Source organism: Plasmodium gallinaceum, assembly GCF_900005855.1.
Source record: "Plasmodium gallinaceum strain 8A genome assembly, contig: PGAL8A_v1_76, whole genome shotgun sequence".
Lineage (NCBI taxonomy): Eukaryota > Apicomplexa > Aconoidasida > Haemosporida > Plasmodiidae > Plasmodium > Plasmodium gallinaceum.
Window position 1 is genome coordinate 1,959,982 of NW_021628238.1, and position 18,890 is coordinate 1,978,871.

Genomic DNA, 18,890 nt, shown 5'->3' on the forward strand with positions numbered 1-18,890 from the left:
TAAATTAATATTAATAAAATTAATATATATTAATTTAAATTAAATATTATTAAAACAAATTAATTAATTGAAATTAATAGAACTGATATACTATTAATTAGTGATAATTAATTATTAATAAATTAATTATTTAAATATTAATGAAATAATAAGTACATCGGTAAATGAATGAAAATAAATAAATAAAATATACAAGTAAATAAATTAAATTAAAAATCTGAATAAACTAATTTAATTAATTGAACAATAATTATTATTAAACATATAAATAAATAAATTTAATTAAATAATAATACTTTACAGTAACTTATATAATTAAAATTAATATAATTATCATTGTAAGTAATATATAAATAAACAACAATGAAATAAATATATTCATAAATTAATTTATTATTGAATTAACTATAGCGAAAACGAAATAATTTATAAATTAGTACAATCAATGTAATTTAATTGAATAAGTAAATATATGTATTAATTTAAAAAAAAAATAATAATTTATATTTAATTAATCGTATATTGTGAAATATATAAAAGTAAATTATAATGAAAAATATCAAAAAATAAACTAACGTTTATCAATTAAATAAATGTTATTAAAATAATAAAATTAATTAATTTTATAAATTAATAATATATATATATATATATATTGTACTAATAAATAAGTTTAATTTTATTATTATATTAAAATTTAAATGGACTAAAATGATAAGACAATTTTTGGTAAAAGAAAATAATAATGAATAAAAATTTTTGAAAAAATACGAAATTATATTATTTATTAAAAACAATTTAAATTAGATTTATTAATCATTGTAGTATATTTATAGTAATAAATAAAATTATATATATATAATTTTAATATAATAAATTAATATATTAATAATATAGTATAAATAATATTTAATAAAAAAAATGAATATAAAATTAAGAATCATTTATCTAATATTTATTATTTTTAATTTGTTTAATTGACATATTAAACACATTTTTAAACGATGGTAAACTATGAATTTTTTATATTATTTTTCTTTATTTAATTTATATATTGTACATTATTATTTATGTAAAATTTGAATTATGATTTTTACTCTCTTTTATAATATTGTATTTTAAAAAAATTTATATTTAAATAATTTATAAATTAAGAAAAATTTTTAACTTTTAGAGAGTTTTTGAAAATCTATAAAGTGAAATCGAGTATGTGAAGAGTAAATAAAAGAATATTTTACTTATTACTTCGCTTCCTCTAAATAATAGTATAGATCGTTTTATTTTGTTATTTCTTCTCTTTTACTTTTTTCTATTATTATTTTTATTGCTATTTCTTTATATTTTAAAATATATATTGTTTATTTTAAGAATAGAAACTATAAATTACTAATTTAATGAATTTATTAAAATTTAGAGAATTTTTTATAAAAAAAAAAATTAACTACAAATAACATGCTTTAATTGACTGGGAAATTTACACCATTTCTTAATTTTTACAGTTGGTAAATATTAAAGAATAAATTAATAAAAAAATATAAAATAATTATTATATAGACCAATAAAAATATTATTTTATTTTTATTCATTTTTTACTATTTTATGATTCACATAATTAGTATTACATTTGTGAATATGAAGTGTTGAATTATTAATCTTTGTACCTGATTAGCTCATTTTAGGAGTAAGATACTTTCCAAAACAATAAAATTATATATTATATAATTTCTTAATAAATATATATTTATATAGTCACCTTATAAGTATATTTCTATTTTTATATACAGACTATGAATCTAATATATCATAAAAAGGGATTTTTTATTTTTTAATTTAAATATATTTATTAGCATTATACATTTTTATTTTTAAAGTCTTAAATATAACACACTAATAAAAATAAAAGAACGCTGAACCTTTTATATAATATATTTTCATAACTTTCCCTTTATGTTGATACTTTGATATTAATAAGTATTATAAAAAAATAGACAACTTTATATTATCTACATAATTTTTTGGAGAATTATTAAATAAAATAAAAATTAATTTAATATTTGAAATTTTTTTTTAAAGCAATTTGCTGGTCTAGAAGAAAACACTATTGTAAAAATTTGTAAATATAAATTAAAAAATGAATATTATTCAATCAGTATCCCCAATTGAAATATTTTATATTTACAATAAAAAAAAGATGGATGATCATATATAAATCTTATAATCTGGAAAATAGTAAATAAAATAGATATTATAAATATACATAAAAAAATGAAAGATTTATCACTATTCAAAGAAAACATATTAAAGACAATGAAAATGCTAAATATAATTTGTGTTAATAATTTATTTTTTTAATTTTTACAGTTGACTTAAAAATTTTCATCTATGCTTAATAAGTGTAAAACTTAAATACATTAACAAAATGAACAATGAAATACTCAACGAATGATATTTTTTTTTCTTCTATTTTTTCATAGATCCATATGATTTTTCATAAATTTAACTGTAAATAATTATATGCTATGTTTAAATTATTAAAACAGAAAATTTACTAATTTTATATAAGAAGAATCAATGTATAAAATTATATGATATATTTTTTTTATTTATTAAACAATTTTTCTATTTCTATTTAAATTTATTTTCACTTTTAAATAATTGTGAAATATTTTTTTTTACATTACAACATGATTTCGACTCATTCAGGATAAGTAAAATATCTATCCAAAATAAATTATGTATTTGAAACTATAAAAATATATGCTATTAAAATTACATAATTTTTCATACTCATTTTTTTTATGCACTATATATCACATATCCAAACAGAAATATATCTTCCGTTGTTGAAATTTTATACCTCAAAAATTTTCTTTTTACTTTGCATAGAAAGCTTTTAAAATTAATATCTTTTGTAATAGAAAAAAATTGATAATTGTTTAAAATATAATTTACTTTTCGAATAAAAAGTTATAAAAAAAAAAAATAATATTTAGCTGTTAGAGATAATATTATGAACTGCAAAGTCTTATAGACATAAGAAAAATTAAAAGAGGTAATAAAGAATATTTAAGGGATATATGAAGGGTATGAAAAATTATTATTTCACAATTTAAAAAAAAATATAATTCATAAATAAATTTAATAATTTACATTTTGTTCACATAAAATAAAAGGTTTTTTTGTCTAAAAAAAAAGAAGAAATTTCACATATTTTTAAGTTAATAATGCAATGATATAATTTTCATTCTATAAATATGTGTAGGTTTATTTTCTTAAAAAAAGAAGATTATGAAAAAGTAATATTTTTTTAGGTTTTAAATATTATTTAAACAGTGGTTTTATGACATTTTATTATATAACTTTTTTTAAAGTTATTGATATTTGTTACTTAAACTAAATTGTTCATTATGATAAAGATTAATGCATACAATTTTTGCTAATATTACATTTTTTTTTAATATTTTTGTTAACTATACTTTATTAATTCTGGTAATATTTATTGTCATTTATTTTTACCGAGAGCTAAAAATTCTGATGTGAAATGTACATTGAACTTACAATAAAAGTTATTTTAATATAAAAAGAAATTAAAAATGTTTATTCAAAACACTTTTTTATGTTTAAAAAAGGTGTTATTTTTACGTCTAAGAATTTAAAAAAAAAAGAATTATGAATCTTCATAAATATCCACATTATACTTTTACTATTCTGTTAATATTTTTATTAATTTATGTCTACATAAAGGTATAGCATCTGTGTATTGAGTTGATATATCTCTCTGTCTTTATACATTTTTATCTTTTAATCTATATATACTTTAGTTTTCCAATAATGTTTTATTCCATTAATTTCATATCTTTATTTTTCCTTTTTTCCTCGTTTCCCCTTTACAGTTTAATTATTAAATCTTAATTTCTAGGTAAATAAGTGCAAATATTATATTAAAAATGAAACTAATCTAGAAATTATTATTTTTTTTATTTCTGAATTATTGTATAGAAGTAATTCAATAAATATTTATGACTTCAATTAAAAATTGTTGTAAAAAATGTCTCATATCTGTAAATTAAATACATACAATAGTTATCTTTATTATGTACTTACTTTATTTACTGTTTCTTTAAAATCAACTTTTTAGCTGTCAAAATGTCTTTTTTTTATTATTCTTATTCTTTATCTGTTTCTATATTTGATTGATAAGTTTTTATATATATGTTTTCCCTCAATATTTATCTTTTTTCATTTACAAATTCTTAATATTATTTTTAAAGACTTTTTGTCTATATACCTCCAATTTCTTTTTAAATAACCTTTTATTATGATTAATATTCTTTATTTCATTCTTTTAATTTTACGTTCACTCGAAAAATTTTCGAGTAAAATGTATATTTTACATTCAGCATCATTTAAATTTTTTAATGAAGATTTTTCTTTTTCTATTTTTTTCTTCATCTTATTCACTGTGTAATCCTTATTATTTGCTTTAAATTTACTTTGATCATGTTTTTTTATGATACTTCTATCTTTGTATAATTTGTTTAAAATTAAATTGTTCTTAGTATATGAATTCTTTAAAAATTTTCTATTATTTTTTTTATTTATATTTTTTTTTAATTGAGAAAAATTGTATACATATTTTTTTAAAAAATGAATGTCTTTTAATAAATATTTTCTTCTTTTTTTCTTTTTGAATATTACATTGATATATAAATATTTCTTTACTTTTTTTATTAATTTTTTGAAATTGGGTAGACGCTTGTGTATCTTTATTTTTTCATTTTGATTAAAAATAATTTTTTCTTTTTCATTAAATTTATTTTCCATTTTTTTTATTACTAAAATATCTATGTTGTGTATCTCATTAATCCTCCTTTCCTTTTCACTTTTGAGTTTTCCTAAATTAACTTTTAATAATTTTTTTTGGTTGTTTTTAATGGATTTTTCAATATTAGAATGAAATGTTTTTTTATGATTTTCATCAAATATTCTATTATTCATTGTTTTTGTAATATTAGCTTGATAATTATTCATATTTTTTGAGAATGAAAGATTACTTCTATTTGCAGAATTTTCATTTAAATTATCAACACATGTAAAATTAAGTTTTATTTTCTTCTTGATTTCAAATAAATTTTCTTTGTTTTGTTTTCCTAAATCGTTCATTATATTTTTATTATTTTTTTCTTTTTTAATTCTTACTTTATTTATACAATAAAAATTTCCTAAAAAATTATTATGAGAATAATGTCTTTTCTCTTTAAGTTTAAAATTTTCATTTAATATATTATTTTTCATTTTGTTTAGTTTCATTTTTTTATCAATTAATTCTCTTTCTTTTATAGAGTTATATATTTTTACCTTACTTAAAGTTTTTTTACATATATCATTTTCCGTTTTAATATTTTCTTTAATAATATCAGCTTTTTCATCTACTATATCAACACTTTTAGAATTATACATGCAGTATTTTTCCCCCTTTTTTCTACATTCTTTATAAAATTTTTTTTTTTTATAAATTTTTTGATTAACAGTTTTATTATTGTCTTTACTTTTTTTTATAAACTCTCTTTTTATTTTATTTTCTATTTTGTTACTTTCTAAATTTTCATCAATTTTCCTTATAATACTTATTAATGGCTCATTTTCTTTTTTTTCTCCCTTAGAATTTATTAATGTTCCATTTTTATATGTTTTACTTTTTTCTTCAACTCTTTTAATTTTAAGAATATCATTATTTATACTTACTTTTGAATTATTTAAAAATTTATGAGAAAAATTAAAATTAGGATTTTTCCACAAACACGAGATATTGTGTTTAATTTTATTCATATTTCTTTCATTAAATGTAGACTTATTATTATAAGAACATTTGGCATATTTTATATTAGCCTTATTTATCTTTAAATTTTTATGAAAATCAAAATATGGATTATTTATCTTTTTAATTTTTTTATAGCGATTTATGTAACATTTACCATCAATACTTGTAAAAAATTTAAATTCATCAATATTGGAATCATAATTTTTTTTTTTAATGTTTTCTCTGATTAGAAATTTTCTTGAAATATTATTATCAAAGTTGTTACAAGACAATGTGTTTAAGAAACTGAACTTATTGTGTTTAACGCTTTTTGATATATTATCTAGTAAAATATTATTTGAATTATAGAAACTTTTGTAATTTTCATTAGAATGCCTTTTTTTATAAATAAAATGCTCCTTAAAAAATTCATTTAAAGTTTTATTTAAATAATTATTACAAAAATTAAAGGTTACTTTATCAATATATTTTTCATTTAGTAAATTATTAAATTTTTTTTTTACTTTTATTAAATTATAATAGTAATGAATTTCTTTTTTATATTTATCTTCGCGTGTAATGTTGCATTTTCCATAATTTAAGTTATCAAAAGGATGAACAAAATTTTTTCCTGATTTATTTTTTTTATCTTTTTCTAAGTGTTGAGTTACAATGTTACTTTTCTTAAAATTTAAAGAATGTTTATGAAACTTTATATTATTTAAAATTACCATATTATTCTTGTCTTTGTTTTCTTTTAAATTTTTATTCAAATAGATTTCATTACTTTTTTCTAATAAAATATAGTTTTGTGCATATTTTAAATCTTGAAGTATTTTCCATGAACCCTTAATGAAACATTTTTGCTTTTCATTTGTGAACTTTTTTTGATACATAATACTATTATTTAGTCTATTTTTTTGCTCGTCTTCTTGTTTTTTAGAACTTGAGTTAGAATTATTTTCTTTAAAATATATTTTCTGTAGTTTTATAAAATGCATTTTATTATTATTTTCTGTACTTTAAAGGACATATTTTACTTTTTTTTTATATTTATAAAATTTTATTTTTTATTTTTACGTTTAACTATTTTTGAATAAAAAACTAAAGTTCCTTATTAAGTAAATATAGGATAATTTTTATTTTGGCCTTTTGTCTTTTACGACATATTTCTTAACTAAGATTTATACATTATATTTTTTCTTAATTTTAATTATAATAGTTCATTAAAACGCGTTTTAAATCGATGATATACACTTAAAAAACAAGAAAAATAAATTTATATTTTAAATAGAGAAATTATTTAAATATTGAATATAATTTTCATCAATTTTCACTGAAGGTATTTACAAAATATTCGAAGTAATTCTATTATTTTGTTTTGAAAAATATTTGATCTTTATGTTTTACGATTTTTTTTTTGAAGAACAAAATAAAATGCATCATATATTTATGATTTTATGAATACGTAACATATTTCAGTGTGTGTAAACCTGAAGGGAAAAAGAAATTTTCCTTTAAAAAGAGATTATTCCAATTTTTTGAAAAAATTACATAAAATATATAAATATATGTATAGAGGTAAATAATTGATATGTCATAAGAAAAGTATGCATAATTTTTTTTGTTGTTTAAATTTTTATATTAAGATTTTCTGAATTTATGGTAACATAACTTGTTTTTATTGTGTTATACACTTATACACATGCAAATTAAAACAACATCAATATTTTTTTGGAAATATTTTATTTTTTTATGTTATGACGTATTCTAGTTAAATTTTTTTAAATAAAAAATAAGATAAAATCTTATGTTGAAATAAATTAAAATTTAAATGTTATAAATAAAATATAGCTTCAATTTTTTTTAAAGTTTAAATTAGAAAATTATATTCATAATTTATAATCAAGAAAATAAAATGAAGAAATTTAAAATTGATATAAGAAATAAAAAAAATGTAACAGTTTTATACTAATGTATTTTTCTAAATTGATATTCATAATATTTCTATTATAAAATATAAAATTTAGTAAAAAGTAAATAATGATAAAAAGAAGGTAAAGATAAAATTAATAAAAAGTGCACCCATTTTATGTTTAAAATAAAACAAAAAGTTATTAAGTGATTTATACCTTCTATTTATGCATACAAAAAAAAAGGAATACATAAATATATTTTAAAAACTTATATTTTAAATTAACGTACCTATTTACTTTTAAAATATATGCTTTTACAACATTTTTTTACTATTTATCTAATTATTTATATGTTATTAATTGTAAATAACTATATATATATATATAGTATAGTAAAATTTTGTTTTTGTTAGTAATTTTATTACCTTTCAAATTTTATAGTTTAAAAAGTAACTATTTTTTATAAACTTTACATGTGTTATTGGTAAATAAAAATATTATGTATATTTATGACTAATATAAACAAATGTATATGAAATTTTTTAACTATATAATTTATTTTTTCATAATACAGAAAAAAAAAAAATGTATATATATATATATATATATATATATACGAATATAATTTAATAATATATAATAATATATAATAAAGAGTATTGACATATGTGCTTACATTGAGTAAAATACATGGCTAAAAATTTAAAATATTTATAAACTGAAAAAAGAAACAATTTACTTTAATAAAAAAAAATATATATATAAAGATAAAGGTAATTGTCAGATAAGAAGTATAAGAATAACATAATATAATATATATATTTTAATAAAAATTATATATATGAGGAAATGTATATATTTAATATACGATAAAACCTAATGATTTCTTTAATTATTCTTTTAAAAAGAGTGTGCGTATGTTTAATTTTTGTACAAATTTTTATTTTAAAATAATTTTTTAAAAACAGATGTAGCTATCTTAAAAGCACTTGACATTGACGTTTCACTAGTTCTACTAGAAAGAGTTTCATTACTACCTTTTTTGTTACTTCCTTCTTTTGTATTGTCAAATTGTTCAATAGATATATTATCATCTTCGAGGGATATCTGATTTGTATACCTTCTGATTTTTCTATTTTCATTGACACTAATATTACTATTACTTAGTCTTTTTGAATTTGAAGTACTTAAAGAAATGTTGGTATTACTATTTTTTGAGTGTGATGATATATTACTTTTAAATTTTTTTTCTAATATATTTTTTTTATTGATATTCCTTTGTGTTAACTTTAGTGCATTATTACTTGTAATATTTTCTAAGTTTTTTATAATTTTGTTATTTTTTTCAGATTTATTGGCAATATTTTTATTTAGAAAATATTCCCCTTCTATTTTACTACTACTACAATTATTATTGGAAATTGTTTCATAAGTGTATTTTGAATTTTTAAGACAATTTTCGTTTGTGTTTTGATTTTTACAAATATTTATATATTTTTCTTTTAATTCTTTAAGTTTTTTTTTATCTTTGTTTTTTTCAGAGAAATTGAGGTCTGATTGTTTATTTTGAAAATTACTATTTTTTTGAAATTTATCATAATAACTTAGTTTGTTATTTTGTAAATCATTAATATCGTTAGAGGTAAGCTTCAAATGGCCTATTTCATGGTAGTTTTTATCTATTAATTTATTTTTATGAAACCATTCTTTTCCATTATGATTATTATTATGATTATTATTATTATTATTATTATTATTATTATTATTATTATTATTATTATTATTATTATTATTATTATTATTACTACTACTACTACTCCTACTACTACTACTTCTACTACTATGAGCGTCGTCATTTTTATCAGTATTATTATTATAATTATTATTGTCACTATTTTTATCATTATCAATGCCATTATTATTTTCACTATTGATTTTATTATTATTATTATAATATCTGCAACATTCTTTATTTATGTTCTTATGAAACGATTGGGTAAGATTTGTTCTTTTTATATTAAAGTTATTTTGGTCTTCATAATTATTATTATTACTTATAATATAGTTCATATTACTATAATTATTATTTTTCTTAATCATATATGTTTGTTTATTGCTTTTCATTTCATATATATTATTCGTGCCAAAATTATTTTCATTAGTCTCCAAATTTTCACATATATTTTGAGTACTTTTTTCAGAGCTTAATTTATTGCTAATATAAGTATTTTGTGCATCTATTTCATTTTTATTTCTTGTGTTGTCTTTTTTGAAAATATTTTTATTATGATGAACTATATTATCATTGTTGCATTCAAATGAATTTCTTGAATCAAAGCTATTAAAATTATTATTATATATATTATCTGAATTAATCATGGAGTGATTAAAAAAATAGAAACATTCTGAATTATTAAGTGATTTTTTGATTGAATTATTTTTTTTTGTTTTTTTAGGAGAAGCAAAAAATTTTATTGTATTATCTTTGTTTTTAATGTAATCATTTGCTGTGTTGTTGCAGTTGTATTTATTATCCATATTATGTCTATACAGTGATGTATTTACAGTCATAATAGGAATAGTATTGTCATTTTTATTGTTACAAACACTTTTTTTACTTTTTGTTAAAAAAATGTTTGGATAAGTATTACTGCTATCAGCTTTATTTTTTAATTCATTAATATATTGATCATTTACGTAGTCGTTTTTACTTACTTGGAAAAAGATATTATAATTATTTTCACAGTGTTCTGCTTCATCATTATAGGTACTTCTATAATTATGATGATTAAATGATTTTTGTTTTTCCTTCAGAATTTTTTTTTTTTTTTTTAATAATTTCCTTTTTTTTTTTGATAAATTTTTTTGTTTCATAATATTTTGTTTAAACATAAGATGTTCACATCCACTTGCCCTTTTTCTAATTGAAACTTGCTTATCGTTATTTTTTAATCCCATATTCTTATTTATCATATAGTTTCCTTTGCTAGAATAATTGGGGTCTATCTCTTCCTTAGATTTGTTGTAACATAAATTAGTATAAATAACTCTTGAGTCATTCCATGCATAATAGGAGCTTGGATTTAGGGTTGGACAATAACATACTTCAATATCAGCTACTTTATCAGTCATATTAAGATATTCATTATTTGTGCTTAAGTACCACTCTAATTCTTCATATAATAATGGATCACATGCCCAATTTAATTCTAAATTGGTTTCTTTATTCCATCGTTTTTTTAAATAAGCATGAACTTGTGGCCACTCTTTATCTGATATTTTATCACTTAAATTACTTATAACTTTTTGTTTAGCTAATATTCTTAATAAGGAATGAGATTTACGACTGTTTTTTGAGACAAATTTATTGTATACATCTTTATCAAAAACTTCATCAAAATCTAGTAAAGTTGGTGCTGATCCAAATATTGTAAAAGGATTATAACAACTTTGCTCTTTCATTCTTTCAATAATTTTTTTTTTATTATACCATTTAGGATGATATAATTTTATATTTGTCACATTTGTTATATTACTTTTTATACAACCTTTTTTTGTATCATATATAGCACTATGTTCAACAATTTCCTTATCTCTTAATATGCAAATATTTTCCTCGTTATTTAAGTCACCTCCATGTTTTTGTAATAAATATAAACAAATGTCAAAATTATTAGATCTATTTTTTTGTGGTAAAGGTTTTAATACTTTGTGAAGTAATGGTATTTTTCCATTAAAATCGCGCAAAATTTCTTCGTATTTTTTTTCTGTTGACTCCAAATTATCAAAAGAATTCAATGAATCTTTTAGGAAACTTGTCTCGTTGTCATCATTTCTTATATCATCATCAGAATAAAAACTATCATCTCTACTTAATCCATTTAATAAGGGATTTTTAAAATCGTAACAATCTGTATAATTTAATTTCTTTTCCTCGTTTTCATCATTATCTTTATTAGAATATTTTTCATAATATCTAATAAATTTGTCTTTTGTGTTTTCATTACTCTTTTTCATGTAATATTCGTTATTTATAGAATTCATATAATTTTTACTGTGTAAATTATTATTATTATTATTATAATTATTGTTTTTATCTTTTAAGTAGTCATTGTTATTGAATATATTGATATTCATATTATTAAAATAACTTTTATTGGAATCATTAAATAAGTTGTAGCCTTTATCATTTTTAAAACAACTATTACCACATTCAGCATTATTTACGTTTGAGTCATAAGTAAAATTGTTATTAGTCAAGGATGAAAATAGATCTTTTTGACTTTTTAAGAATTTTTCTCCAAGTTTTTTAGATTCTAAGGGTATATAATCTGGGTTTAATATTTTGTCTTCATTGCAATATCTTTCATAATCTTCATTTGTTTTAAAATTTGATGAACTTTCTTTCAAGCATTTCATTAAACGTTCGTCCACTAAAAAATCAGGGTCATTATTATTCATTTTTATATTTTTATTAAATAATAAATTATTAAACTTTTTATTATGTGTTATCAAATTAATATCATTAGAATGTGAATTTATGAAATCAACTATTAATGATGTCTTGTTAGTTAATCTTTTTTTCTTATGTTTTGATTTAATAATGCACAAAGTCTTAATTCCTTCAGAAACAAAACTGTTAAAACTATTTAAATTGTAATTATCTATATTTGATTCTATAGGAGTTTTAAATAATTCTTCACTAGATACAGAATTGATACTTGATGTTAAACTTTTTAATTCTCTAAATTTATTTATTATTAATTCGGAATTGTTCTTTATACTTTCGTTATCAAGAGAATTCTTATTTATATTGTTCTGTAAAGACGTTAAGTTCATAAAAATATTTTTATTATTATTTTTGTTTTTAATTGTATCATTATTGCCTTCTGACGATATTTTACAAATAAAATCATTATTTTTCTTATTAATAAGACTATTTGAACTACAAAAAATATGTTTTTTTATATGATCACTTTTAAAACATTTATTAAAATTGTTATATACATTTCTAAAACAATCATAATTGATACTATAATCTGTGTAATTATTTATGCAATTTTTATCAAATTCTTTATCATTAATATTATTTTCACATGTATTAATATATGAATCATTTCTTTTAATGTTGTTTACATTAAAATTATAATCATTATAAATATGAATGAAATTATTATCACTATTGTTGTTACTATTACTATTTATGACATAATTATTATAAGTGTCATTATAATTACTGCTGATATTATTATTATTATTATTATTATTATTATTATTATTATTATTATTACTGTTATTACTAACATTATTTTCATCTCTAATATTAATATTATTATTTCTATTAAAATGAATGATTAAATCTTTACAATGGCTTCTACTTACATTTTTAAAGTTATTTGTATTACTACGAGAATTTGCTATATTTGAAATTATAAAACTATCATTTGCATTTTTAGAAAAAATGCAACTATTGAAGTTACCTACATTTTTACATAAGTTACTATACTTATCTACATTTTCATGATTTTTATCTTCATTTGTTCTATTATTTTTATGTATATATGTTTCTTCTTTTTCATTTTTAAAATTTACTTTTTTATCTAGAAGGTATTTCTCCGCATAAACAATTTTTTTTGGATAGTTATCTTTTAAATTAGAATTTTCTTTTAATTTTTCCTTAATGTCAGTCTTTGTAGTAGATATATTCTTATTTGAGTCTACAAAAATAGTTGGATTTTTTTTAATATAATGTAATGAATCAGTGGAAAATCTTTTATTATAATCGTTCAAAGCATTTGTTTTGAATAATTCATTATTTTTGTTTTTATCAATACATTCTACTCTATTATACATATTTATACTACTTTTAGTATTCATGTGATTGTAATTATTATAATTATTAAATATGTTACTATTCGTTATTTCATTATTGTTATTAAAATTAAAAGATTCGTTACATTTATCTTTATTTACATAAAGTGATATTTTATTATCTATTTCTGTTTTTACAGATTTTTGCTTTTTTGACTTATAGTTTTCATTAATATTTTCTATTTGTTTAAATGCATATAATTCTTTAACATCATTTTTATTAATTTGACTATCTATGATAGATTTAAAATTAATATTTTGATTACCGTTCTTTGTATAGAAAAATTTATTTTTTTCTTGTATATATAAATTTATATAATTAAATGAATTGTAGGTCTGATGAAATCCACAGCGTTTTTTTTTTTTCTTTTTTTCTGAAAAGTAATTATCAGAATAACAACTTGCATATAAATATGAATTTAAAGACAATTCATTATTTTTTTTTTCCTTATCATATACATATATATTTTCATTCTTATTATATTTATCCATGAAAAATCTATCGTAATAAATGTTATAATCACTATCATAGCATATATCATAATTATTAGATTTATTTTTGTTACTATTCTTATTTTTGCATTCTATATTTTTTGATAAACTTCTTAAGCATAAGTGAGGTATATCAGTGTACTTTTTTATTTTATATTCTAATTTTTTAATTTCATTTTTTTTTACATTAACACTACGATCACAATGAACATAACTATCATGTAATATTTTATTTACATAATGAAGCATACTTTTTTCATTTTTATTATTTTCATATTTAAAAGTTTTTTTTTTTTCATTCGTTCTATTTAGCTCGTTAGATAAAGTTACGATTGAGTCTATTAAACTATTACTAATTAATTTTCGTTTATTGTAATTATTACAAATTGGAAGTTTTAACATATGTGTTTTTACATATGGATTAAAAAAATTATCATTATTGCTAAATGGTATGTCTAATATTGCATAATTTTGCGGTGTATCAATAAAATCTAAATTGCCTACTTTTTTATAATTGAATTGCTTATTCTTTATAATATCATTTGTATCTATATCATTTATATTTTTTACCTTATGATGTAGAATATTACCTAATTTATAAAAATTATCAAAATTTTTTCTACATATATCTTTAAGATTGTCTAATGATATTCCTTTTATATTTAATAAATTCTTTTTTGATTTTTCTTTCCTATGAATTTTTTTTCTTTCTTTAGATTTTAAATGTAATAAAAATAAATCTTTCTGATCTTCAATATTTTTTAAATAAAAATTTTTGAGGATAATATTATAGTTAACTCTACTTGCTATAACTTGATTTTTCTTATTTTTACTTTTTGAAAAGACTTCTAATTGGCATAAATCCTTTTTTTTTTCTTTTGAAGATGTTTTCAATTTTTTTTTTACTAGAGAATTACCTATGTTTTTTCTTGAATTTGAATAATTGTATTTTATCTTATTTATACTACTTGAATATTTACGAGTTTTTATTAAAACTTTTTTATTTTTTGATATTTCTCTACAATATGGAGTAATTCTATTTGCTATAACTTTCAGTTGTGTACTGTTACTTTTTAAAAATGCTTCGTTTCTTGAACTCTTTGAATTATTTGATTTCTCAAAAATATTTTCTGTTAAAATAAGCATTGTTTCAATAATTGTTAATGGATATTATACTATTAAATAAATATATATTTATAAATATCTAAAGATATTAAAATTTATATTTTTTTATTTTTATCCATTTTGCGTAAAATTTTTTAATCTTGACTTTATGCATAATTTTGTTCATGTAATTGTTATTTAATTTATATAATAATTAATATTTTACCTATTTTTTTTTTTTTTTTTTTTTTTTTTTTTTTTTTTTTTTTTATTATTATTATTATCTATGTTTTTTATGTAAGTGAACGTTATATGTTCTTATTCAAGGAATGGAGAAAAATATTAGAAAAATAAATTTTAATGTAATAAAATAACATAATTTCTAAACTATTCAAAGTTCATTTTATAAAAATTCTACATTTATAAAAGAAAATGAAAATATTTTTTTTAATTGAAAATTACTATTTATAATACATACATAAATATATACTAGTTTTTTAAAAATTATAATTTTACGAAGAATATAATTAAAAATACTTAATTTTAATTAATATCCATGAAAATATATAAAAATATATGTAAAATAAAAAATTCATATATTTACATTAATTTAACAAATACTTTATTTATAAACAAGTAATTCAACTATTATTATACTTATTAATTTTCTATAAAACATAAGAATAGTTTTTTATAACACACAGAAAAAAAAATCTCGTGTAAAGAGAAAATTAAAAAATAAAATGAATCATATTTTATTTATATCATTTTGCAAAGAACAAAAAAGATTTAGACATTTCATTAATAAAAGCAGTATTTTAGCACCCTTATGATAATTTCAATTCAAAAGAATGCTTTAAGTTTATTACAATTAAAAACATTAAATGTTTCTCATTAATATAAAAAAAAATTATTTTTACTAAATTTTAAATATGTATCTTTTCTCTTAATTTAAAATTGATATATTTTTTTCTTAATGCTTTTTCTTCTCAAAAGGTATTGTCTTTTTTTCTTTTCGTTTTTATTTAAATAATTTTTTATATTCAAAAAAAAAAAAAAAATATATAAGAAAAAACATAAATATATGAAAAGTATTAAAATTAATTGAAAAAAAAAATGTATTTTTTGTTTATTTTATAAAAATTTACATGTCATGTTAATAAAAATAGCTTAATGTTCGTTTCTTTTAAATTTTTTTGTAAAAAAAAAAAAAATATAAATTTAATTTCTTACAATATGTATCCTCTTTTTTTTAATTAATTTATAAACAGTTATTCATTATACAATAATACATAACTTTTAAAAGACAAAAGTTTCAATATATTATAGAGATGCATAACATCGATTTTTTTTTTGCTCGCACACCAAAATGGATATAAGAATAAAAGAAAAAAATATGTAGTTTTATAAAAGAGAAAATAAACAAAAAAATATTTAATAAAAAAGAAACATTTTTGTAAAATTCATAATTTTTGATAATTTGGCTTAATCATATTTGTTATCTAAGAAAAAAAATTGGGTAAAATGTAAATTTATTTTATAAAATGCTTTTAAAAAACAACACAGTTTAATTTTTTTTTTTTTTCAATGCACAAGGGTGAGAATATACTCAATTATTAACTTTCATGTTAACTTACAAAAAATTTCATAAATTTACATATGTAAACTTATTTAATAAAATTCTCAGTACAGAAAAAAAAATTTACTTAAATTAAAAAATGTATATTCTTAAAATTTTTTTGCTTTAACAAGGGTTCCGATATTTAAAAAAAAATACAAAATATCTACTATGTGAAAAAAAAAAAAAAAAAAAAAAAAAAAAATTGCATTTTTTAGTTGAATATTTCATGAAAATTATTGTTTTTCATATTCTTATCTAATAAAAAGTTCTGATTAAAAAAAAATTATTATGATTGATTTCAATATAATATAAAATTTAATAGTTTAATAAAATATTAATTGAAACAATATATTAAAAATATACTTTAAAAATAAAATTAATTTTAATTTTATTTAAAATATATGCTCTTTTTTCGAAGGGAAAAATATTTTATTAAAATATATATATATAAATACTTCATATATATTACAAATAAGTTACAACTTATAATTATCCTCAGATAAAGTATCTATTTTAAATTGTCCTTTTGAAAATTTTTTTTTTATGTATTTATCTGTAGATATGCTTTTTTGAAGAAAAAGCTCATAAGTATTGAAAAGGAAAACCATATATCAAATATAAAAAAGTGTAATTAGCTTATAGTTAAAATTGTATTATTTTTTAAAATAAATATTTCATAAATTAAAAATAATTATATTTTAAAAATCTTAATTTGAACACATAATAAACTGAAATTTTAATAAAATTAGAATAATTATGAAACTGGAATATATAAACGTTCTAAAAGAAGAAAATGGAGGGTATAATTTTGAAAACTTAAATAGAAATGAAATTTTAAAGGAAAAAGGAATAACATTCCCACAATTTCGAAAAACTGGAACAACTATATGTGGACTAGTTTGTCAAAATGCAGTTATTTTGGGAGCTGATACAAGGGCAACAGAAGGACCAATAGTTGCCGATAAAAATTGCAGTAAATTACATTATATAAGTAAAAATATATATTGTGCTGGAGCAGGAGTAGCAGGAGATTTAGAACATACTACGTTGTGGTTACAACATAATGTAGAATTACATCGATTAAATACAAATTCTCAACCAAGAGTTGCTATGTGTGTATCAAGATTAACTCAAGAGTTATTTAAATATCAAGGATATAAAGTGTGTGCAATAGTATTAGGAGGGGTAGATGTTACTGGGCCTCAATTATATGGAATACATCCTCATGGTTCTTCTTGTTTATTACCTTTTACTGCTTTGGGATCAGGATCCTTAAATGCTATGGCCGTATTAGAAGCAAAATATAGGGATAACATGACAATAGAAGAAGGGAAAAATCTTGTTTGTGAAGCTATATGTGCAGGTATTTTTAATGATTTAGGTTCAGGTGGTAATGTGGATATATGTGTTATAACAAAGGATGGAACACAGCATATAAGATCTTATAAACAACCAAACGTCCGATTATATCATTTGCCTCATCCAACCATATATCCAAAAGGAACTACACCTGTTTTATGTGAAAAAATTGAAAATATAAAAAAATATATCACAGTTGAAGACGCATAATTTTATTATTTAATAAATTATTTATTTATTTTTTTTTTTTTTTTTTTTGATTTACAATATATTGTAATAAATTTTTTTCTATTTTAATATGTTGTTCCATAGTTTTTTTTATTTATTTTGAAATAATAATCCAATGAAAAAAAAATTTTTTAATAATTTTTTTTTCATTTTATAGCGTAATTCACCATTTTTAAAGAAAATTTCATATATTATTAATAGTATTAAAATTTTTTTTTAATAATTAATACATCTTAAATGATATATGGATACCAAGTTAAAAAAAAAAGGAAAAAAGGAAATATTGATATAAATATTCAGATATAGAGAAAAATTCCTGTTGATCTTTTAATTAAAAAAAAAAAAATATAATTAATACATTATTATTTCATTCTAAAAAAGAGTTCCTATATTAATTGAAATTTCAATTAAATACAAAAGTTTTGGAATGAAACATTTTTTATCATTTTTTACAATTTTTTATCGTTGCTAATTTAAAAAAAAAAAAAATTTATACTTA

At 17.9% G+C, this 18,890-nt stretch overlaps 3 protein-coding genes across 3 annotated transcripts; 1 reads left to right on the forward strand and 2 right to left on the reverse strand.

Moving 5' to 3' along the window:
* Window positions 1-4,332: 4,332 nt before the first annotated feature.
* PGAL8A_00240200 (hypothetical protein) lies at window positions 4,333-6,801 on the reverse strand (the record flags this gene model as incomplete). The annotated part of the gene is made up of 1 exon (XM_028671136.1): window positions 4,333-6,801. The coding sequence occupies one exon, from the start codon at window positions 6,799-6,801 to the stop codon at window positions 4,333-4,335; it is 2,469 nt and encodes an 822-aa protein (XP_028527818.1).
* Window positions 6,802-8,661: 1,860 nt separating this feature from the next.
* Window positions 8,662-15,225, reverse strand: PGAL8A_00240300 (conserved Plasmodium protein, unknown function; the record flags this gene model as incomplete). Its single annotated transcript, XM_028671137.1, has 1 exon — window positions 8,662-15,225. One exon carries the CDS (start codon window positions 15,223-15,225, stop codon window positions 8,662-8,664), a length of 6,564 nt encoding a protein of 2,187 aa, XP_028527819.1.
* Window positions 15,226-17,560: 2,335 nt separating this feature from the next.
* PGAL8A_00240400 (proteasome subunit beta type-7, putative) lies at window positions 17,561-18,373 on the forward strand (the record flags this gene model as incomplete). Its single annotated transcript, XM_028671138.1, has 1 exon — window positions 17,561-18,373. One exon carries the CDS (start codon window positions 17,561-17,563, stop codon window positions 18,371-18,373), a length of 813 nt encoding a protein of 270 aa, XP_028527820.1.
* Between the last annotated feature and the right edge of the window lie 517 nt (window positions 18,374-18,890).